Genomic DNA, 20,807 nt, shown 5'->3' with positions numbered 1-20,807 from the left:
ACGCCACATGATTTTCGATGCAGACAGACAAAGGATGACCTTAAAAATTGCCAAAGGATAGCAAGGGTCATCATACGTTTTCCAAGCTCCACTAAATTCTGGTTCCACGAAAATTCTAATCTGAGACAATACAATGATACAGATACCAATATAAAAGCAGTAACACTTTAATCCAATTAAAAGTAAACATGAATCTCGTAAGATCTTAATTTAGGTCGTCTTGAGTGAATACTCCATTGTTCTAAAAATAGTTTAAACATGCTAGAAAACTCCATATACGAGTATTATCGGAGGAAGCGAGATAAAGAAAATTCCTCAAACGAGTCTCATAACGAGTCTCTTGAGTTTTGATCCCTAAACTTCAGAAATACGAGTTGGAGAGCGATATCACTACTCCACCTCAACTTCAGACATACGGAGATGTTATAGTATATGCTAAGGGAAGTTATTCAAGAAATACAGATGTTACAGTATATCAATCACATGATAGCTTCTAAAAATAAATAAAAAATCTAGATGATAGTGATGTGTGCTAAGGAAAATGACAATTCCTAGCTTACCCTTTCCATAATTAAATAGCTCCAACAAAACAATAAAGCAAAATTTAAAAAAGGTGATTTGGACTTGGGAATTACGATACACATGGATGACGGAGCGTAATTAGCGTAAACCCCTCTTTTTTGTTTTCTCTCTCCTCTTTTTTTAAACACACCTTTTATCACTCCTCTTTCTCACTCACTACTCTGCTCACTTCTCCTTCTTCACTTCGATTTATTTCCAGATCTCTGCAAAACCCTAGATTAATAACTTTGTTCATCGATTAATCGCCGAAAATGGCGAAGAAATTAGCTCTATTGTTATGGATGTTGTTGATTTTGATTATGATTAGAGAGAGTAGTATGATGTATACATCCAGATTAGTGCACCGATTTTCCGACGAGTTGCGAGGGTTTTCCGGTAAGAAATTGTGGCCGGAATTTAAGAGTAAAGAGTATTATCAGAGGTTGTCGATCGGTGATTTTCAAAGGCAGAAGATGAAAATCGGTCATCAACATCAGTTGGTTTTTCCTTCTCAGGGTAGTCAAGCTCAGTCTTTTGGCAATGAACTTGGTTGGTATGTCAATTTCTATGCTATAATTGTTATTTTCTGCTTTAATTTTGTCTGATTTATAGTTAATTAGATGTAAATTTCTGTTTTTAGGGATTTTGTGTATTAGTTTACGATTACTTGATGGGTTATGTGCTGTAATATGTACTCACTCTGTTCCGCAATATGCCACATTTACTTATTAGTCGTCGTGTTTGAGTAAATGACTTGAAATAACTTGTTAGTCTTCGAATGTTTACAATTGCTGAGAACAAGCATCTAATGATGATACTACGCATTAAATCCTTAGAATAGTACTCAGTAAGAGCAGTATGGGAGAATTCTTAATAGAACTTATTAGATACAGTATGAAGAAGACTAGATACAGTAGGAAGATTGTGGCGTATTAAAGAGTGACGGAGGGGATTCTAATTGCCGGAATTAACAATGGCATAATCACATTTACTATTTTATGGCTTTTGTAGAAAGTTATCACCTTATCGAATATATTCTGGGATGCCCTTGTAGTATATATAACTTCTATAATCAGAACAACATTATACTACCTCTCCCGCCGTAGGTAATTTTCCCATTGGCTTAACCCCACATTAGTGAGGATATGACATAGAAAGCTTTACTGAGTCATTACCACACTATTTTTTCATGATTTCAGAACATACAATCATTAACCATTACTATTTTAAGTAATGTGATAGCTATTGTCAGTATGTGATAATTTAGGGCATTACATTATTTCACTCTCTGTTATTCTTCCTAGAATATTTCTTATTGTTTTAAGTTCCCAAACAATCACAATTTAGGGCATTACATTATTTCACTATAATTACTGTAATGAAAGCTTAGAACCTTAAATATTACCACATTTTTTCCATTGTTAAATTCAAGTAAGGATATATTAGGAAGCATTATAGCTCCTCTGTTAGTAGTGTATTGAAACTTTGGGGGATAAAGCTTCCCAAAGCACAATTTCCATTAGTATCTTGAAAGTATATATCGAGACAAATCTAATGAAATCCTACATGACTATGCTTTTCCTCGCATATAAATCACAATAGATGGTTAGAGGGGAGTGTGTAAGTAGTGTAATAGTCTAAATTAAATTGCATATGATTAATTTAGGACGTCTTAAATAGTATATATGACAATTATTCAGTTATTAGCACATTTAGAGGAGTTATGAATGGACATTTCTGCATAAGTTTGCAGCAGTCAAGTTAATGTGCTTTTGCTTCCGGTGTTTGTTATTGTAATTATGAGCGGTAAATTTGCAGGTTATACTATGCTTGGATTGATATAGGAACACCAAATGTATCTTTTATGGTTGCCTTGGATGCTGGTAGTGATCTACTTTGGGTTCCATGTGATTGTGTCCAATGTGCTTCTCTCTCGGCTACTCATTATGACGGTTTGGTATGCTTTTTTTCTTTCTGCCCGTATTATTTTATTTCTTTCTGTTTATTTTCTTCATTTACTTTTTTTTTAAAAAAAAAAAAATTAGTTCTAGAAATGGTTTTATGTATAGTATCTTACAAGTTTTAAGCCATTATAATAAAGATTATATTGATATCAAAAGATAATCTCCTTTATCTTAATTCATGTTCTTTCCACATTAGAAAATATAAGTTTAAAAAAGAATAATTATGTTCGCATAAAGACTAGTAAGTTCATATTTGGGCTACCAAGTTCATTTTATCACTAGAAGCAATTAGTGATAAGTTCATTAATTTAGGTGAGGGCTAATAAGTTTGAATTATTTCTAATAAGCTCAATAAGTTGAGATAAGGGAGACTCATGTGAAAAAAGCTTGAATTATCTTCTTAAACTGAATACTATTGAAAAGAATGAGTAAATAGAGCTGAAGGGCGGTGTTTGAAAGAGAAACTGAAAGAATTTGACACCATTACCAATGAAAAGGCTGATAAGGATTAAGGAGTATGCGACTTGCCGACTTGATTTGAACACTTCTATTTACTTGCAAAATTATTGTTCTATAAATTTTGCTACTGTAATACGATTTATACCTGTGCTTTGTACGATTAGTACCTGCTAATACTTGGAACAGTGTTAGCACTTATTTCCAGTGATTGATTGGCAGGTGCTCCTTGGTCTATGGGGGCATCTATTATGCAGGATAAGAACCTCAACGAGTACAACCCAGATAGCTCAAATTCCAGTAAGCTTCTGACCTGCAGCCATCGGTTATGCGCACAGCAGGAAAACTGTAAAAGTCCCACTCAGTCATGCCCTTACAATGTCCAATATTTTTCGGAAAATACATCAAGTTCGGGCCAGCTTGTTGAGGATGTATTACATCTCTCATCTAGCAGTAATAGCCCATCAAGTATAAAAGCTTCAATTATATTTGGGTATGCTCTGATAATTGATTTCGGGTCTGATATTTCTTATTAAATACTTCGTTTAACTTGCTAGATATTTGTTAATTGCTGCTATGTCCAGGAAATTTGAACGCCATCTTTATGGGTTGTTTGATCTTGTACAGGTGTGGTAAGAAGCAAAGTGGTGTTTATCTGGAGGAGGGAATTGCTCCTGATGGTCTGATGGGTCTAGGTCCTGGGGACATTTCTGTGCCAAGTCTTCTTGCAAAATCTGGATTAATTAGAAACACTTTCTCATTGTGTTTTAATGAAAATTTTTCTGGGAGAATATATTTTGGTGACCAAGGACTCAATACCCATCAGTGGACTCCATTTTTGCCTTTAGATGGAAAGTAGTATGTTTCTTATACTTAATATACTACCCCCTTATTAAATAGACCAGAATCTTGTTGGACTAATACTAATTTGTTCATTGGTGCTGGCTCTCTTTCTCTCTGCTCCCTTCTATTCAGTTCAACTTATGTTGTTGGCGTGGATTCTGTCTGTATTGGGAAGGGCACTTGTCTCAAACAAACAAGTTTCCATGCTGTTGTTGATAGTGGGTTTTCTTTCACTTATTTACCAGATGATGTGTATAAAAAAGTTACTCAGGAGGTACTTATTGTCTGTCATTCATAGTTGAATTCTAGTTCAGTTTATCCAGTGCTGAAGCAATGCTATATCTGACAGTTTGATAAAGAAGTTGAAGCTGCTAGAGTGAATTATGATGGATCTCCATGGGATTATTGTTACAAGTCAAGGTTATTTTTTGTGAAATCTTAATAATTCATTTCTTGGATGCTGTGTTTATTCTTTGTACATTTGACCACTCTAAAATATTCTTGTTGAAACAGTGGAGATGATCTACATAATTATCCTTCTCTGGAGCTGATGTTGCCATCTAACCAGAGTTTTGTTGTCCAATATCCTATGTACACTGTCAATGGGTATCAGGTTGGTATCTAATTATCTCCCCACCTTCTTCCCTGCTCCCCTAAAAATATCTGTGATCTTCAAAATAAGGAGAACAGAATAATATCTGCTGAGTTACATTCTGTAGTTACTAGCTAGCTGATAAAATTACGCTGCTGGCAGCTGTTTAATACTGAGTGAAGGTGTGTACATCAAATTTTTAAACGAAGTATTAGGGATTAGTGTCTCATTTGTGAATGAACCAGAGTGTTGTATAATAATATAATATATAATAATTGCTGATTGTTTCTAGTTTTCCCAAGTTCCTAGTTTCGAAGCTGAGTTGATTCTGGTTTCCATTGCTGGAAATCTGTTATCTGTCTTCCAAGATTCTTTCTCAATATTCTGCAAGCATATGCATAGATTTTGAATTTGCTTGTTTTCACTCGAATTTATTGATTCAAGTGTCATGTTTATGTGAATATAATTAGCTATCCATATGAACTTGAATTTAGCTTCGAATTTTTGTTGTTTCTTCCTTTTGAAAAATCTGTATGATTTGACATGAACCACCTAAGAAATGACTAATTTCATTCAGCTCCTTCATTTGGGCATAATGAGGACTTGGGTTAAGGTAGCTTTTATTAATATCTGAGAAAGAATGGAAATTTACTATTCTGTATGAGGAGTAATAATAGTACACCGTGAATCGAGTCAAAGAGACAAGGTATTCAGCTAGCTAAAACGATTTGCTAGCTTTTTGCTATTAAGTTTGATTGGTTTGGTACTTTTTCAATAATTTGTCAAAGTTTGCATTGGCTGAGATGAAACGCTAATCCAACAAGCTTAATCAAAATTCATTATCAAAGCCTTTAAATTTTATTTTACAACATGGGCTTGATTGGTCTCAGTAGCTTATTGCTTATAAGTTTGTCTGGTTTGGTAGATTTTCAATAACCTGTCAAATTTCGTGTTAGCTGAGATGAAATGTTAATCCAACAAACTTGTCATAATTCAACATCAAAGCCTTTTTATTTACGACGTGGGCCTGATTGTCTCAGACTCTCAGTAGCCTGCCCTATGCTTGCGTTTTCTTTAATTTGTATACTACCTCTGCTCTAGGTTGTGTCTTATTGTAAAGCTATTTTCTAATAAGAATATCAGTACCCATTATCCAAAGCTATCTCCTTGTTGAAGAGTGGACTCGCTATATTAGAGTCTATTGAAGCGTGTTCTATTTATGTGAATTCCTATTATATTTAATGTTGATGGATATCATTGATGTGATTTGTAAATCTTGCTAAGATATTAAATCAGCGGAAACCATGATTATCTTTCAGGTTATTGTATGAATATTGTAGCTATGAATTGAAGCATCTGATATTCCTACTTTCCTGAACCTGTGGCCTTGCTAAGTTATTGGGATGCTATGCTGCAGGGAATTGTGGGATATTGTCTAGCTGTAGGACGTGCCGATGGAGATATTGCAATTATTGGCCGTAAGTGAGGGCCTGTTTAATTTTTACATATAATTACTTTAACATGCATTGACAGGTAAATGTTTCTTATTTGGAATAAAAATATTATTTTGCAGAGAACTTCATGACAGGATATCGCATGGTATTTGATAGGGAAAACATGAAACTTGGCTGGTCTCATTCTGATTGTAAGTATTTAAAGTTTGAAGGTCTAATGCTTCAATTTGCAATCTGCGTTGGTGAGGCCCTATGGAGTTTTGCATTTGGTTTCTTTATGGTTTGTGAAGGAATCTTCAATCATCTATTTATTGTTTCCCGCGTCTCCTCTAAAGTTCTTTCTGTCTGAATGAAGGTTGATTTGAATGATCTTAAGCTGATAGGTGCTCTTGTTTATCCTGACAAGTTTCTGTTAATGATACTACGAATTGCCAACCTGTGTTTGTATATAAACTTGCTTGTGTGATGCACAAACAAGTTCTTCGGGAAAGAAGGCCGTGTCAAAGCGTAAAGCATCAATTATTACGTGCTCAAATTAATCTACTTTCAATGTGGCTGGCTAGAATTCTTTGCTACTACTGGCTGAAGTCAAGAAATGCATAAGAATAAAAAAATAATCTAATTACGCCTGTGGCATATCTGTAGGTCAAGATCTAAGCAATCAGAACCGAAAGCCATCAATGCCACCAGCAGGGGATAAACCACCTAATGCATTGCCTAGTAATGAACAACAGAGCATTCCTGGTGCACAGGCCGTGTCTCCTGCTATTGCTGGCAGGACTTCTCCCAAAGCCTCTGCTGCCTCAGCAATGCATCCACCATTTTCATCTTGGATTCTGCTTTCTGTACTAGCTACCTCGTTTGTGACCTTTCATCTACAATGGTATTTCAAATCAGTATTTTTTCTAGACCTGATGTAAATACCATCCTTGCACTTATATCATATCGATCCAATGCCTTTACATTTTTCCCTATAAGTCATTGGATCTGTAGCATACCTGTATCCCCCCTTCCTCCCACTTAGGTCTTCCATAATTCTCGATTAAAGCCGTGTATATATAGTTAGTATTTTTTCTCTCTAGATGGAGCTATGTTACTCGGTTCTCTTATATACAACTGCGATTCATAGAACTTTGGGATTTCATATGGAGTATATAATGAGCCTTTTCTGTGGGTTGTGGAGCTTCAATTTCTGGTACTTTTAATTAAAAAATCGCGTCCATTGTAGGAGTGTTACTTCGTATTACTGATCTATTCTGACATTTCCTAAGTTCCTTATCTACACGAGTTTTTTTTAGGTGATAAAACATCGCTTACTTATAATTGTCGATAAAACAGGATGTAATTCCCAGCTACATGAAGACACTATTTGGTGTATGTCGAAGTATGAGATCACAAGAAGCTAATTACTCTGTATAATTTATATCAAGTATAAACATTAATGTTATTCTCATTTTACTGAAAAGCTATTAAGGGTGGCCTGCCTAAGATATTTACATGATAATTACACCTTACCTTAATTGTTAAGGATATGGACCCACCCCCACCTGTGACGTGTTGATCAATCAACCAATTAGAAGACAACCTAAAGATGATGGTAGCCAGCTTCTGATGATCTTTGTGATCTGAACCGTTGGATGCTTAACACGTGTCAAAATGTATGTATTTAACGATGTTCCGCGTTTTTAAACGTGACTACGTGACAACATCTTATTTTCGCATCACCTTCTCAATGTTTTAGGTTCATTCATACCTACATTTCAATATTTGCTTTGTGATCTGTATTTTCCACCAGCTGACCAGCTTCACCTTTTTAAATTGATTAGTTATTCTGTTTGATTGAATAATTTCCAACTTAAATTAATTATGTCTACTAAATTTTTGTCCTTTTTGTCTTAGATTTATAATTTGTAGTAAGCTATTTTGATAAAGTTCTAATGTCTTAAGCAAAGTGTAAAATGAAGAAAGGTAATGGTCTAATGGATGCTACTTTTAGTGAACTTACTACTTAGGGAAGGTAGGGGGTGGGGGGATTGGGTGAATTCCCGATTAGGACGGGTATGGTTAGGAGTTTCCAATTTTGATAGTAGTAAAGTCGGTATGAACGTGAAATGTGTACATAGTATGTATTGATCGAGAATTCAAGATTTTACCTATAAATATACAATGATTAGTTTTTATTTCTTGAAAAAACTTGTTTGATTTAGGTTTTTTATTTTTTTTAATTTTTTTTTCCTTAAGCATTTAAGAATTACATTATTATGCATAAAGTGAAATCTAGTGTCAAACAACTTAATCAAAAGTTTAAACTAATTAGGTGCTGGTGGTAGATCGTGAGATGCGTGGATTGGGTATTAGAGGTAAGTAGTGGGGCAAGGTGAATATAAGTGGATAATAGATTAATAGGTATTCTAATGGGGGATTGGGTATGGTTTTTGGTTGTATGCTAGTCGGATCAAGTATAGTGGTTAGAGTTTATACCTTCTAACGATGGGGATAGGTTTGGGGATGAATACATAAATCTTCCAAACTTTCTCTATTTTCTACAAGTATCTGTTTCTTCGGTACAAAGTAATCAAACCACAATACTACCTGTACTGTAGTGCACTTATATTTTATAAGTATCTCTTATAATAATGTGACTGATTAATCTTTGATCACCTTTTGCTGTCCGTAACCCTGTTTTTTAAACAGTTCATGTGTTTGAACTTTCGAACCGCCCACAATCCTGTCTAAAAAAAGCCGTTAGAAGAAAGCTAGTGAAGAAAGAACAGAGATAAAAGGTAAAGTTTCTACATTACACATTGTAGCAAAAAGGGAAAGAAATTAGATCACAGTTTCTTTATTTTTATAACTTAAAAGCAGTCCAATTTATAGTTTATTTTATACTATAGTTTAGTTGGTACATACTCGTATTTGTTATGAAACTGAGATTTCTACGAGGCAAAGAAAGGAATCTAGTTTGTTGGAGAGAAGTTTCCTACAAAGTCTCTCCCATGTCATTTTAGCTATAAAAATTCACCTGCCTCCCTCTCATTATACATATGATTTGATCATCTTACAAACATATACAACATAATACATCATATTTCTTGGAGAAAACGTTTCAGTTACAATACAAGATTAATACTTTTTGTGTGCATTCATTTTGCAAATCCTTTGTTGCAAAAAGACTTCTCTAAGGCGATAGTTTGAGGGGGTTGATAAAACGATAAAACTCTGGTTAGAAGGGTTTCTGGGATTGTATTTACATTAGCTCGTAAAAGAAAATTTAGAAGTATGGGAGTTGGAGGTACATTGGAGTATTTTTCAGAAATGATGGGTGGTGGTCATATGCACAAGAAGAAGAGGAAGCAGTTTCAAACTGTGGAGCTCAAAGTTAGAATGGACTGTGATGGATGTGAGCTTAAAGTCAAGAAAGCTTTGTCTTCACTATCTGGTAAATTTCTTCTTCCTGGCCTTTTGCTAAATTTTGCTAGAGTTAGTAATTCATATTCTTGTTTCGTGTAAGGTTTTGTTATCGGTGTTAGTTAAATGGATTCAGTTTGTTGCCAAATTCTGATATTTGCGAAATATAATTCTTTTTGCAGGAGTGAAGTCAGTGGAGATCAACAGGAAGCAGCAGAAGGTGACAGTTACAGGGTATGTGGAGGCAAATAAGGTATTGAAGAAGGCAAAATCAACAGGGAAGAAGGCAGAAATATGGCCATATGTGCCTTACAATCTAGTGTCTCAGCCTTATGCCTCGGTTGCTTATGATAAGAAAGCTCCTCCTGGCCATGTCAGAAAGGTGGAATTCGTCGAAAACCCAAAAAATGCTACAGTCTCGCTATATGATCAGGACCCTCTTATGACCATGTTCAGCGATGATAACCCAAATGCTTGCTCTATCATGTAGATCAATTCTGTAATTTTTCCAATTTTGATAGTTTGATCTTCGTTTGTTACACTTTGGATATGCTGTGTAAAATTTCCCGTACTAACTTCTGATAACTAATATACTTCGTACACCAGTTTTCGTGATAATCCTTGTTTGAAATTCTTTGTCAAAACTTAACAGGGCCTCTAAAATCAAGCTTGCAATAAAGGCACCGAAGACTAAGTATATGAAGTATATATTAAATTAAGTAAATATGGAGTATATGCAAAACAATAGCACAGTATGAAATTTTCATGACTTCCTATGAATATAATAATGATGACATATACTGTAGCTTTTATAAACATTGCGCAGCAGGAGGAACTTGTACAACAGGATACATATAAGTATAGCGAAAATGTAATATATCTGACAGTCTCTTTTTAATACTAATAAGTAGAATCTGAAGTAACAAAAACATTCCAAACTCTCAGCATGCCAATTCGCTAACAATGTTTCAACTTTGGTAGGCATCAGTTGGGACTTGGAGCAATGGAAGCTGCTGTTTGAATTACCTGTTAGTCTATATTACAACAGAATTTCTATAGGGTGGTTAAAGCATAACACATATTCAACTTGAATGACTTTATAAAATACAGTCAATGAGACAACTGCAACTTTTTGGTTGCTCTAGGATAGAATTATCTGCAAATGGATGACATTTAAGAGATTGAAACAAAGCTTTCTTCAAAAAAAAAAAAAAAAGAGAGAGATTGAAATAAAGCTGTTATCTGTAGAAGACTTATTACCTGAGCACATGCTAAGGTTACTGATACAAATGTACAATATCTTGTTACTAAAGAAATTTAGAGTGAGGGAGAGGAGCTCACTTGGACTGAAATCGATCTCCTGGTGCATCGAATCAAGTGTGATCAAGTGTGCATTGAGCAAGATTGTGCTTACTTTGCCCTATTTCCCGAGTATATATTCACAAAGTTAATGTCATAAAGCAGAGTTGCATTGGCCGGTATGTTGCAATCGCCTGCAGAAGTAATTAGTTCAATTGTTAGACGTATTGTCATTGCTGAAGAACACAAGCCGAGGTTTTAGGCAACCTGATATTGTAATTTTTTTAGAAATGTTCTGATTTGAGACCTTTTTCTGGCTGTGTATTTCAATGAACACAGTTTTTTGTATTATACCTGAAAAACAACCAGCTGGTTCTGGTCCATAGGCTAACTCTGGAGGAATACGGAGCTTACGTTTCCCACCTGTATATGAATCCAGAGATTTAATTGCAGGGAAAGACTATGTAAAAGCATTGCAAAACATATTATGCAAAAATTTAATCTTTCAAGCTGGCATACCAACTTGCATAGGGGGTACCCCATCACCACCAAAAATCCCTTGATCCAATCCTCTAATAACCTGCAATTTGAAATGAAATTGATATATTCATCACAATTATATGGTTGATCAGAATTATATATGCATTCCCTGAACAATATACAATACTGCTGAGAAACCGGTTTAGAGTAAGAGAAGTTCCATTTTGATTGTGCAATTATTTCAAATTACAGCCCCAAACAAATCATATTATTATGTGATTCTTATTCTTAAATGAAATTAGGCAAGTCTTACTTGGGTGTTAAGCTTAAAACTATCCTAATTTTCAATATTCCTCACATTTAAGTATAAGAAACACATAATAATATCACCAAAAGAAAGAAAGATTGATTTCTTAAGAGTGGAAGGGAAAGAGCAGAGCAGAGCAGAACGTATACTTTGCCTACACCAATGCGCATAGTAAGAGGTCTACCGCGTTTATAGCTGCTATCAAAGACAGTCTCATCACCAAATCTTGCAGTGTAGTGCACCTAAAATCCATAAATAACCAATCAAAATTGTAGAGAAACAAACAAGTTAAGCTAGGAAGAAAATCAAAAAGTTAAAGAAAGATTGTCAATGAGACTAGTACATTGATAAGGGTGTTATAAGGAGCTGCAGGACCGGAACCAACAACAAGGTCACAGTAAGCTAAGCCAGAACGAACTACATTGAGTTCACAAGAAGGCTCGGCAGTAGTGGCATAGTACTCTACTCTTAAAGCATCTGCTTCTGATGGAAACCCAAAAGCCATTGTAGAAGCTGCCATAACTCCAATAAGTCCCATTTCTAGTACTTTTCGCCTTCCTGCAACATTTGCTGACATTTTCTTATCAGTATCGTCCAACCAACCAGTAGGACTACTTGGGTTAGATTTGTTCGAGGTTGGTTTCAGAGTTCGGAATTTGAGTTTTGAAAGCTTTTTTGATGTACTCGAATTGGCATTGGCAATGGCTGTGAGTGCTGCTGTTGTTGCTGCAGTTGCACATACCGCCATTTTAATTTTTTTTGTGCTTCTTCTGGTTGGAGGAGATGTGCTCACACTCTTCTTATCCCAAATACATGGTAATAGACAAAATGACAAATACATGTAATATTTAGATAAAAATTATATGTACTCTAAAATAGACATATTCTATATTTCATTGAGGGCTTCCTAAAAAAAATTGTCACATACTCACATAGATATGCTACCCAGGTGTAACCGTGTAAGGAGAGTTAGTAATTATATATTAATGTGAAATATAAAAGTTTGATATAACTAGGGTGGCAATTGCGCGCGATCCCACCATAGCTCGCGTGTCATAATTAGCCTTTTTAAAGGAGTTTTTTAGTTGTTGGCAACATAATAAGGAAAAATATATATGTAAACAAATATTTTTAGGGGCCTAAATATTGGCACATTATTCTTAAGAGTTAAAAAAAAAAAAAAAAAAAGCAATTAACATTAGTAAGGCAAATTAAGTAATTAAAATTTTAGAGGATATAATTGTCTAAACACTATTCATGAGAGTTAAATCATTAAATTTCACAAGGATAAACTTAGAGTCAAGCAATTAACATCATATTAATAGGGGCATATAGGTAAACAAATATTTTTAAGGATATAATTATCTTCACACTATTCATAAGTGTTTTTTCATACTTTTTAAAAGGTAGGGATGACAATATACATAGAGACTAATTAATCCAAAAATATTTTATATAACAATATATGTTTAAAAAATATAGTCAAGTAAATATCTAATAGTGCAAAAGTCAAACTATTATGATTATAGAGTATGTTTCAGTACATGAAACATCAAACCCGTACATTAATATGTGTGTTTAGTATATAATTCATTTAAAAATTGTAGTGTAAGTACAACACTACAACATCTATTGGAAATTTTTTTGTTTCGTTCCAAAACCATTGGGAAAAATAAATAAATAATGAGCGTAAAAATTGGTTTCCACATCACCCGCCATGACAGTTAATTTAACAACAAATAAAAAAAATGATGAAAATTTGACTCAAACTCTTCAATTCCTCAGCGTAAATCCTTGCTCCTCTCCTCTTTCATCGCATCTTTCTTTTCTCTTGTCCCTTCATTTCTCTTTTCCTTTTGATCATCTTCATTTCGCCATCATCATTTTCCTTAATTCTTATTGTTAATTTTTTTGTGTATAGAACATAAAATAACCTTAGTACAATAATATTATCATGGGTCGGGTTAAACTTCAGATCAAAAGGATTGAGAATACCACCAATCGTCAAGTTACATTTTCAAAACGACGAAATGGACTCATTAAGAAAGCTTACGAGCTCTCTATCTTATGTGACATTGATATTGCACTTATTATGTTTTCGCCTTCCGGTCGTCTTAGCCATTTTTCTGGCCGTAAAAGGTTCGTTTTTCCCTAGGAAACTTTTTTCATGTGTGATATTTGCGTAACTTTGGCTAATCTGTTTATGATTTTTTATATTAATTTTGTTTGATTTTTTTTTTTTTTTTTGTTTGTAGAATTGAAGATGTATTAACGCGTTACATTAATCTTCCCGGCCATGATAGGGGAAAGTAAGTTTTTTTTTATCAATTATATTTGTTTTGTCATTCATTGTTTGATTTTACCTTTCATGGATTAATATGCAATACTTACTGACATTTTAGTGGACCTTTCTTTCTTTCAACTCCAATGAACAGCTTCGTTCATAATCGAGAGGTACGATATTGTAAGACTTACAATTTTTTTTTTTAATTTTGTTGTTATATTAAGAGAATTCTCTCCGATTACTAGACCATCTAATTATGGAAATGAAAAATGGGAAAATTTTAAAAGAATGAGAAATGTCGTGTTCACAAACCCCTGCCTAACGATAGGTGGGCCGTCTAGTTATTGGAAAGAATCTCGTTCAATTTAATGTCTAAGCTAGCAATTGGCAAAGGGTCATGTATTAATTTCCATGTCCTTGCAGTACTTAATAGGCACCCTAAAAAAGCTCAAGACGGAGAATGACATTGCTCTTCAACTTGCCAAGTTCGTATTTCTCATCCTTTCGCTTATTTAAAATTGTTTAGAAGCACACACAAACGCGTACAATTCATCATGTAACTTTAAATGATAGGTTTTTCACATGTCGCGTTCTTTTTGTTTTATTTTATTTTTATCTTTCCTGACAAGTTGATTTTACTTGCAGCCCTGGAGGATGTAACTCAAACTTGGAGGTATAAATTTATTATCTTCCTTCCTAATTAAATGTAAAAGGACTTCGTTAGATATTAATTTGGCTTGGATTTATGTTTTTTAGCAGGATCTTCAACAAGAAGTGAATAACTTGCTACACCAACTTCAGATGGCTGAGGATCAATTAAGGTTATAAACTTAGTTTACTGACACAATGTCAAACATTTGGTTTTTGTTGCATTGTTTCTCTGTACCTCGGTTTATTTGAGAAAGAGTGATAATAATGCATGATTAATTTGAATGTGTTGAACTATTTTCCTAAGAATTAGTGTTTTGTTACATGATTTCTGACTAGTGTTCTGTTAAATTTTTTATGATCAGGATTTATGAGCCTGATCCAATGGCCTTCACATCAATGGGAGAACTTGAATCATGTGAGAAGAACCTCATTGATGCTTTGTCACGCGTCTCACAACGAAAGGTATGTACTGCACTACAGCAAATGGACAGACTGATGAATCGAGTTCAGTATCAAATCTTTATTAAGACTATTGTTGTAATTAAGTATCATAACTTCTTGTGTAACACTTTAGTGCTCTATCTTCATAAGGTGCAGTTTTCCTTTCAATAGTATTAGAAGGCAGGACTTAAAAGCATTTGTGAATAACTGTATTAAAGTTGAGGATTCTGTTTTTGTAGTTGCTTGATTTTGTGTTGTCCTTTGTAACTGTATTAAAGTTGAGGATTCTGTTTTTGTAGTTGCTTGATTTTGTGTTGTCCTTTGCAGAAATACTTGCTGAGCAATCATATGTCTAGCTATGACCCTTCAGGTGTCCAGGTAACTACTAGTTATTGATATTGCTTTGTCTTTGAACTTTGAAGTGCTTATAACTCCTTGGCTAATATGTTGATGATTGTAAAATCGCAAGATTTTCTTGGACACGAGTGAAGGGATGCCAACGTCGTTTGAAGACATAGGTTGGTTGCCAGAAAATGGTCATAACCAAGGCCAAATTTTCACTAGCTCTGACCCTTCTAATACCATTGCCATGAGGTAATTTACTTTTCGCTGTTTCTTAAAACATCTTATGATTTGTGTCTGGAAACCTGTAATGAATGACTATCCTCTGGCTCATTGTTGTATTGGTACAAAATGAAGGCCAAACCATTCTTCAGCAACACCGGGAACAACAACTATATACGAAACCTTGAATCATGGGCAGGGGGGGAATGCCATGAATGCTGCCATGAATCAACATAACACTCAGATGGGAGGCACAACAACTGCTCATCATCATCAACAACAGCAGCAACAACATCATCAACAACAGCAGCAGCAACAGCAACATCAACAACACCAACATCATCCCCATGATCAAACAGGTGGGATCGGAGCACTTCCAACGTGGCATCAGGCTTACACTTCAACTGAGCTTCTCAATGCTTTGATGCAGTCTAACACCACTTCATATTCTTCACTTATCAAGGTTAATGATATCCTTTAGTATTTTTTTTTACTCATCATAAGGTCAAATAAATACTAAATTGAATTGATTGGTCATTGGCAGCAAGAATTGGCAGGGGGGGCTGCTGGTGTAGGGGAAGCACCATCCGCGATGGTTACAGGACAACAAGTAGAGGCGATTCCTGCAACCATGGGATGCGGTATAGTAGAAATTGGAGTAGGAGGGCATATCCAATGCAGTGAAGATGCTTCTGCTACCTCTGCATCAAATTTTGACCATAAAATTCCACAACTCAATATGCAATGAAGCAAATGCTCCTAAAAGTCTCTGTAATCCCATGATCCTATCCATGTATTACTAATGTTGTAACTTATTGGCTCCTGGCTGTCTGAAGGCGTTGCAGCCGTACGTGTGCTCCTGATTCTTTACATTAGTTTATATCATTCCAAACTGTAAATCCGAGACAAATTTAAAGGTCCCTCCTCCATCTCCCATACCACAACCAGTAGCATCTCTAAACAAAATGTGCATGGTGCTGGACTAATAGAAGATATATACATACAGTATTTAGCATTTTGCAACTTTTATTATATACAACGTAAATAATATTACATTTTTGAGGTTATGAACTTTACCTAAGTACCTATCAGAACTTAATTTCAAAGGAGCTGTGTATGATCATACACCAAGGTTGTTACTTGGTGGGTATGTCACTTTGAGTGTTTGAAAGTACAGGTAACTAGTCCTAATCATCTATTTGTAACTCTCAATCAGGTAATAATGATCAATCTAACCCAATAAACCCTTATCATCACGGGCATTAATTAGATAATCGTGTTAGTTGTGGTTGCAGCAATGATAAGCAATGTGTTGGAAATTTTGTCCGTTTGATGAGGTAGATATAAGTTTCAGGACTAATCAAGGTTGATCAGCTCCGATCATATCAAGTGTATAACATGAAAATTAGGGCTAATCAGGTCTGATAAATTTAGTTTAAATTTTTGCAGGTGAAAAAAAAAGAAAAAAAAGGCACCTGTATAGATTACTACGTTTGGTTAGCTTAATACAGAGTACACAATTTCAATTGAGATCATTATCTGCAATCTTAATCAGATCAGCCCACAGATAAGTCATTGTCCAATTTGACCAATATAGCGATGCACATTAATGCATTGTGTCAACTGTAGGGTTGGAACATGGGAATAAAAATAATGGGAAGAGAGGAAGGTGGTTTATTTGAAATACCACTACGTTATTCAAACACCCATAATTGCTCCATCATTGTATGTCCATGGGACAATTTATTAAATTACGAGTAATCGAAAGGAAAGATTAAGTATTAAGTACGAAAGAAAATATTAGGTACTCGTATTAAGCACAAATAATACTTATTGGTGCATGATTTTGTCATAAATTTTCAAATGCAGTCCTAAGGGTTGTAAATCATAATTAAAAAAAACGAATCACCCATAGTTGTACCAAATACGAGTATTGTTTTTATATCTACATTAATGAATTTTAGCTAGTGATTTGTACATGTATGTTTTGGAGATGGAATTGTTGTTAATTGAGAAAAGGGATTTTGCAAACTAAAACTTATGACTAAACTCAAAATATATAATTGCACAAATACGCGTTTATTAATGGCATTTAATGGACAATTTGCCAGGCCAGTCCATTATCAAATACAAAATATTTCGAATTAGGCTATACTTTATAGTCTTTATCCAAATAACTTGCACCCCTAATACACGCATTGCATGTACAAATAAGGAAGACATCGATCATTTCATTAAATATGATTTACAAAGAAAAATGATCCCTTGAATTCAGGGGGATAAAATTAAAGTAAGAATAAAAGAATTCTCAAACATTGAAGTTAGGCTAATAATTAAGGAACTATGGAGTGATTAGGCGTTTGGTAAGTCCACAACCCATAATGTTGTTAGGCAATTGACCAACCCTTTCAATTCCTTCCTCAAAAACAATTCCCATACCCATGGCAAAATGGGCATCTATATGACAATGGAACAACCAAACACCCGGGTTATCGGCCCGAAAACGTATGGCAGTCCACCCGTATGGATGAAGGGGTACCGTATTCTTCATTATCGGGTTTACCAAGTTGTACTTTTTCGGGTCGTTGAAGGGGTCAAACTTGCCATTTCCATATCCTAACACCCAAAAATCATGCCCATGCAAATGCCACGGGTGAGTTTCACTGTTGTTAGGGTTGATCATGTTTGCATTTTGTAACACAATGTCAATAGTCGTGTTAAACTTGTTACGGTAGATACCGTTACTAGAGGTGGCATTGACATTGGTTTGGTTAACATTGATGTCATAGTTTAGCCAATCATAGCCGGTTGGAGGTGGTGTTTGGTCAAACACGTGGTGGAGTTTGTTCCTCAACCTGTTCTCCTTGAGAGCCACCAAGTACGGGGTGGTGGGCAAGGTGAAGGATACGTTGTTGATGGCCCATTTTGTGTATCCATTAACCTTGTTCTGAGTGTTGAGGAGAATGATCACTTTATCTGAGGTGGCAGGTGGGGTTTGAATAAACCCCTCCCGCGCCTTAATTGCTAGACTCTGGGCTCTTCTTGGTTCAGAGTCGTTCCACATGGGGCCCGTGGTGGGGGTAGTTGGTGGATTTTGTTCAGGTCGATTTGGGTAGTAGTTAAAGATGGCTTGACCCGTGGGAGTTCCGGGCTTTCGGCTCACAACATTAGTTGTAGCCCAATAGTTCCTTGATGGGTCTTGGTTGGCCTTTACTAGAACTGAGTAGGTTTCTCCTGAGTAGATGAATAAGTTTTTAACTACAAATGGCTCAACAAAATGTCCATCTGCCTCGACTACCGTCATGTTATGCCCCTGGTAACATATACAAGTGTGCATATCATCAGTATTATAATCAATAATATAAACAAAATAATTAAACAAAAAAATAAAAAAAAAGTTACTAAATAAATAAAAGTCAATTACACATGAAATATGAATTATTATTACCTCAATCTCAAAGTTTAGTGCAGACAAAGAAGTTAAGCTAGCAATGCGAAGGCGATAAGTTTTCCCAGGAACCACAGTCAAGGCAAACGGGGAGCATTCGGGACGTGTAGCGTTACAGACATCTGGCTCCGAAGCAATGCTGACGGCTGAGCAACTGAAATTGCCTCTTCCTTGTATAAGAAGCGACTATATCATATTAAAACAAACATGTAACGAATTAGTCATTTGAATTTTATAGCTAAAGGCCTAAAGTAACACGAATATACATTATTTATTATAATATAAAAGTAAACTCTCGTGTAATTAACATGAGAAAATAAAATTCTAATTAACATGAGAAAATAATATAATAATGTAAAGACTATTAATTAACTACGTGAGAAAATAAAATTCTAATTAACATGTTTGACTAATACCTGAGGTTCACCAACCCAAACAAATGGATTGGAATTCAAACCTACGGTGTGATCAAGAGCACTCTTGTGGTACCAATCTGTTAGCATGATGCTACGATCAAAGTCATAAGTGAACGGCTCGGATTGTCCTTTAGGAACCGAAACAATGATCATGCCGTTCAATCCTTCTTCTCTCTGCATCCCGTAATGGGCATGGTATAAGTATGTGCCCGCCTGTTCAATTTTGTACACAAACACGTATATTTGATTAGTATAATGATAAATACTACAGTATTTGCTAATCTTAAAATCAGGCATATTGCTAAGTAAATTGAAATGAAGTTTTATGTTGTACTAAAAAAATTACCCTGTCAACAACAAATTTGTACACAAAAGTATCTCCGGGGATAATAGGACATTGAGTAACGCCTTCGGTTCCATCAGCCCATGGTGTTCCAATCTATAAAGCACGTATACCAATTAGTAAAATTGAACACATGAAAAAAATACACATAATACAGTACTAAGGTAAACTTAAATTAAAGGTAAAGTAGAAACTAAAGCTAATAATCTTTCAATATAAAAAAGTACAAAGTTATATAAATGAGCAAATTATCAAATAAACTAACCTGTCGAATACCATGCCAATGAATGGCAGTGTTTTCAGTAACCAAGTTATTGGTAACTTCAACAACAACAGTATCACCTTCTTCAGCAGTGATGGTAGGTCCAGGGAACATGCCATTTATAGTAATCACTAATTTCTTGTAACAATCTGGTGACTTGAACTCATACTTTACATCCCATTTATAATATCTTGTTTTGGCTTCTACGGTACAAGTACTCAATATTATCATAAATAGCACATAATATAGAGGCCACTTTAAACCCGTCCTCCTACATCCATCGGTCGCCATTGTCGACAAACTAGTTTTTTTATGTTAGTCACGGTAATTGTTGCGGTCGTGGTGGCCGGCGAGGCAGGGCAGCTAGCACAAGGAGTAGAAGGAAAAACTAAGGGTGGTTTGGTTTTAAAAGAAAGGGGTGCATATATTTTGATATGCTTAAGTTTGGGTAGCTTTATATATATAGTGTGTATAAAATATCGTACACATGTAGCTATCTGTCCGCAGTAGTAGTTAATACATATTGATTTTTTTGGGATACTTCTTAATGTCTGCCATTCTTGATAGCTTAGTGTAATATATTGACTTTCACTTTGCACTTTATATTCAAACAGATGATTACGTACTATTATTATATTCTAAAACCGTGTTTCTATTTTTTTATGGTATCTCTCTAGATGGACGGTAATGTAATAGTACTCCGTTAGTTTGTAGCAAAAAACCAACTAGTGTGTGCCCATACTACCAATTACCAAATAATATAATAACATTGTATGTATGTCTGTATATGTATGTTTGACTGCCGGATGGAGACTGGAAAAGTAGATTTTGGAAAATACATACATCTACAGATCTATACACCCTCCGTCCTACTAAATATATGGTTGTGGATCCGGCCAAGTTTGGTGTATGTGCCTTGGGCTTGTCTAAGCTTTAGCCTACAACTAATAGACCCATCAACTTCATCTTATGTCGAAATTTTTAAGAAGTGGTTTATGCATTATTTAAGTCCATGTACCATTGTGATGTACTGA

General features: G+C 35.0%; 5 protein-coding genes across 12 annotated transcripts; 3 read left to right on the top strand and 2 right to left on the bottom strand.

The window, feature by feature from the left end:
- Positions 1-514: 514 nt before the first annotated feature.
- LOC110717428 (aspartic proteinase-like protein 1) lies at positions 515-7,059 on the top strand. 2 transcript variants are annotated; one of them, XM_021896126.1, is made up of 10 exons: positions 515-1,114; positions 2,380-2,518; positions 3,239-3,474; positions 3,609-3,839; positions 3,957-4,098; positions 4,174-4,244; positions 4,338-4,437; positions 5,834-5,898; positions 5,990-6,061; positions 6,516-6,643. In XM_021896126.1, the coding sequence occupies exons 1-9, from the start codon at positions 834-836 to the stop codon at positions 6,021-6,023; spliced, it is 1,299 nt and encodes a 432-aa protein (XP_021751818.1). In that variant the 5' UTR covers positions 515-833; the 3' UTR covers positions 6,024-6,061; positions 6,516-6,643. The 2 variants fall into 2 exon arrangements, with proteins under 2 accessions (XP_021751818.1, XP_021751817.1); XM_021896125.1 differs by having other exon boundaries at positions 519-1,114; positions 5,834-5,894; positions 6,516-7,059.
- A 95-nt stretch (positions 7,060-7,154) lies between these two features.
- Positions 7,155-9,896, top strand: LOC110717429 (heavy metal-associated isoprenylated plant protein 23-like). Its single transcript, XM_021896127.1, has 2 exons — positions 7,155-9,309; positions 9,461-9,896. Exons 1-2 carry the CDS (start codon positions 9,150-9,152, stop codon positions 9,766-9,768), a joined length of 468 nt encoding a protein of 155 aa, XP_021751819.1. The 5' UTR covers positions 7,155-9,149; the 3' UTR covers positions 9,769-9,896.
- Positions 9,897-10,023: 127 nt separating this feature from the next.
- Positions 10,024-12,187, bottom strand: LOC110717926 (photosynthetic NDH subunit of lumenal location 4, chloroplastic-like). Of its 6 annotated transcripts, none has more exons than XM_021896724.1 (6): positions 11,708-12,187; positions 11,514-11,606; positions 11,097-11,157; positions 10,932-11,000; positions 10,620-10,771; positions 10,024-10,331 (listed from the first exon to the last, which is right to left on the bottom strand). In XM_021896724.1, exons 1-5 carry the CDS (start codon positions 12,110-12,112, stop codon positions 10,689-10,691), a joined length of 711 nt encoding a protein of 236 aa, XP_021752416.1. In that variant the 5' UTR covers positions 12,113-12,187; the 3' UTR covers positions 10,024-10,331; positions 10,620-10,688. The 6 variants fall into 6 exon arrangements, with proteins under 6 accessions (XP_021752416.1, XP_021752417.1, XP_021752418.1 ...); XM_021896725.1 differs by having other exon boundaries at positions 10,024-10,312; XM_021896726.1 differs by having other exon boundaries at positions 10,024-10,304.
- Positions 12,188-13,318: 1,131 nt separating this feature from the next.
- LOC110717635 (agamous-like MADS-box protein AGL66) lies at positions 13,319-16,361 on the top strand. 2 transcript variants are annotated; one of them, XM_021896382.1, is made up of 11 exons: positions 13,319-13,503; positions 13,620-13,673; positions 13,800-13,818; positions 14,072-14,133; positions 14,294-14,321; positions 14,408-14,469; positions 14,662-14,761; positions 15,068-15,118; positions 15,210-15,334; positions 15,440-15,767; positions 15,849-16,361. In XM_021896382.1, exons 1-11 carry the CDS (start codon positions 13,319-13,321, stop codon positions 16,050-16,052), a joined length of 1,218 nt encoding a protein of 405 aa, XP_021752074.1. In that variant the 3' UTR covers positions 16,053-16,361. The 2 variants fall into 2 exon arrangements, with proteins under 2 accessions (XP_021752074.1, XP_021752073.1); XM_021896381.1 differs by lacking the exon at positions 13,319-13,503 and having other exon boundaries at positions 13,519-14,133; positions 14,405-14,469.
- A 1,148-nt stretch (positions 16,362-17,509) lies between these two features.
- Positions 17,510-20,342, bottom strand: LOC110717796 (L-ascorbate oxidase-like). The gene is made up of 5 exons (XM_021896560.1): positions 19,777-20,342; positions 19,515-19,607; positions 19,169-19,381; positions 18,753-18,938; positions 17,510-18,617 (listed from the first exon to the last, which is right to left on the bottom strand). The coding sequence occupies exons 1-5, from the start codon at positions 20,062-20,064 to the stop codon at positions 17,646-17,648; spliced, it is 1,752 nt and encodes a 583-aa protein (XP_021752252.1). The 5' UTR covers positions 20,065-20,342; the 3' UTR covers positions 17,510-17,645.
- Between the last annotated feature and the right edge of the window lie 465 nt (positions 20,343-20,807).

The sequence above is a fragment of the Chenopodium quinoa genome, unplaced genomic scaffold (assembly GCF_001683475.1).
Source record: "Chenopodium quinoa cultivar QQ74 unplaced genomic scaffold, ASM168347v1, whole genome shotgun sequence".
NCBI classification, from domain to species: Eukaryota; Viridiplantae; Streptophyta; class Magnoliopsida; order Caryophyllales; family Amaranthaceae; genus Chenopodium; species Chenopodium quinoa.
Note: the sequence above shows the minus strand (reverse complement) of the source record. Positions and strands in the feature narration are given on the sequence as shown.

Bases quoted from the DNA above. Each gene is read 5' to 3' on its own strand.
- LOC110717796 (XM_021896560.1), bottom strand. From the start codon at position 20,064: ATGGCGACCGATGGATGTAGGAGGACGGGTTTAAAGTGGCCTCTATAT. The intron at 18,939-19,168 runs GTATTAGTCAAA...AATATGATATAG, and splicing joins TTTGGGTTGGTGAACCTCAG to TCGCTTCTTATACAAGGAAG. The intron at 18,618-18,752 runs GTAATAATAATT...ATATGTTACCAG, and splicing joins CACTAAACTTTGAGATTGAG to GGGCATAACATGACGGTAGT.
- LOC110717635 (XM_021896382.1), top strand. From the start codon at position 13,319: ATGGGTCGGGTTAAACTTCAGATCAAAAGGATTGAGAATACCACCAAT. The intron at 14,470-14,661 runs GTTATAAACTTA...TTTTATGATCAG, and splicing joins ATGGCTGAGGATCAATTAAG to GATTTATGAGCCTGATCCAA. The intron at 15,119-15,209 runs GTAACTACTAGT...TAAAATCGCAAG, and splicing joins ATGACCCTTCAGGTGTCCAG to ATTTTCTTGGACACGAGTGA.
- LOC110717428 (XM_021896125.1), top strand. From the start codon at position 834: ATGGCGAAGAAATTAGCTCTATTGTTATGGATGTTGTTGATTTTGATT. The intron at 4,245-4,337 runs GTTATTTTTTGT...TTGTTGAAACAG, and splicing joins GATTATTGTTACAAGTCAAG to TGGAGATGATCTACATAATT. The intron at 6,062-6,515 runs GTAAGTATTTAA...GCATATCTGTAG, and splicing joins TGGCTGGTCTCATTCTGATT to GTCAAGATCTAAGCAATCAG.
- LOC110717429 (XM_021896127.1), top strand. From the start codon at position 9,150: ATGGGAGTTGGAGGTACATTGGAGTATTTTTCAGAAATGATGGGTGGT. The intron at 9,310-9,460 runs GTAAATTTCTTC...TTCTTTTTGCAG, and splicing joins AGCTTTGTCTTCACTATCTG to GAGTGAAGTCAGTGGAGATC.
- LOC110717926 (XM_021896724.1), bottom strand. From the start codon at position 12,112: ATGGCGGTATGTGCAACTGCAGCAACAACAGCAGCACTCACAGCCATT. The intron at 11,158-11,513 runs GTATACGTTCTG...TTCAAATTGCAG, and splicing joins TGCGCATTGGTGTAGGCAAA to GTTATTAGAGGATTGGATCA. The intron at 10,772-10,931 runs GTATAATACAAA...TTACTTCTGCAG, and splicing joins ACCAGCTGGTTGTTTTTCAG to GCGATTGCAACATACCGGCC.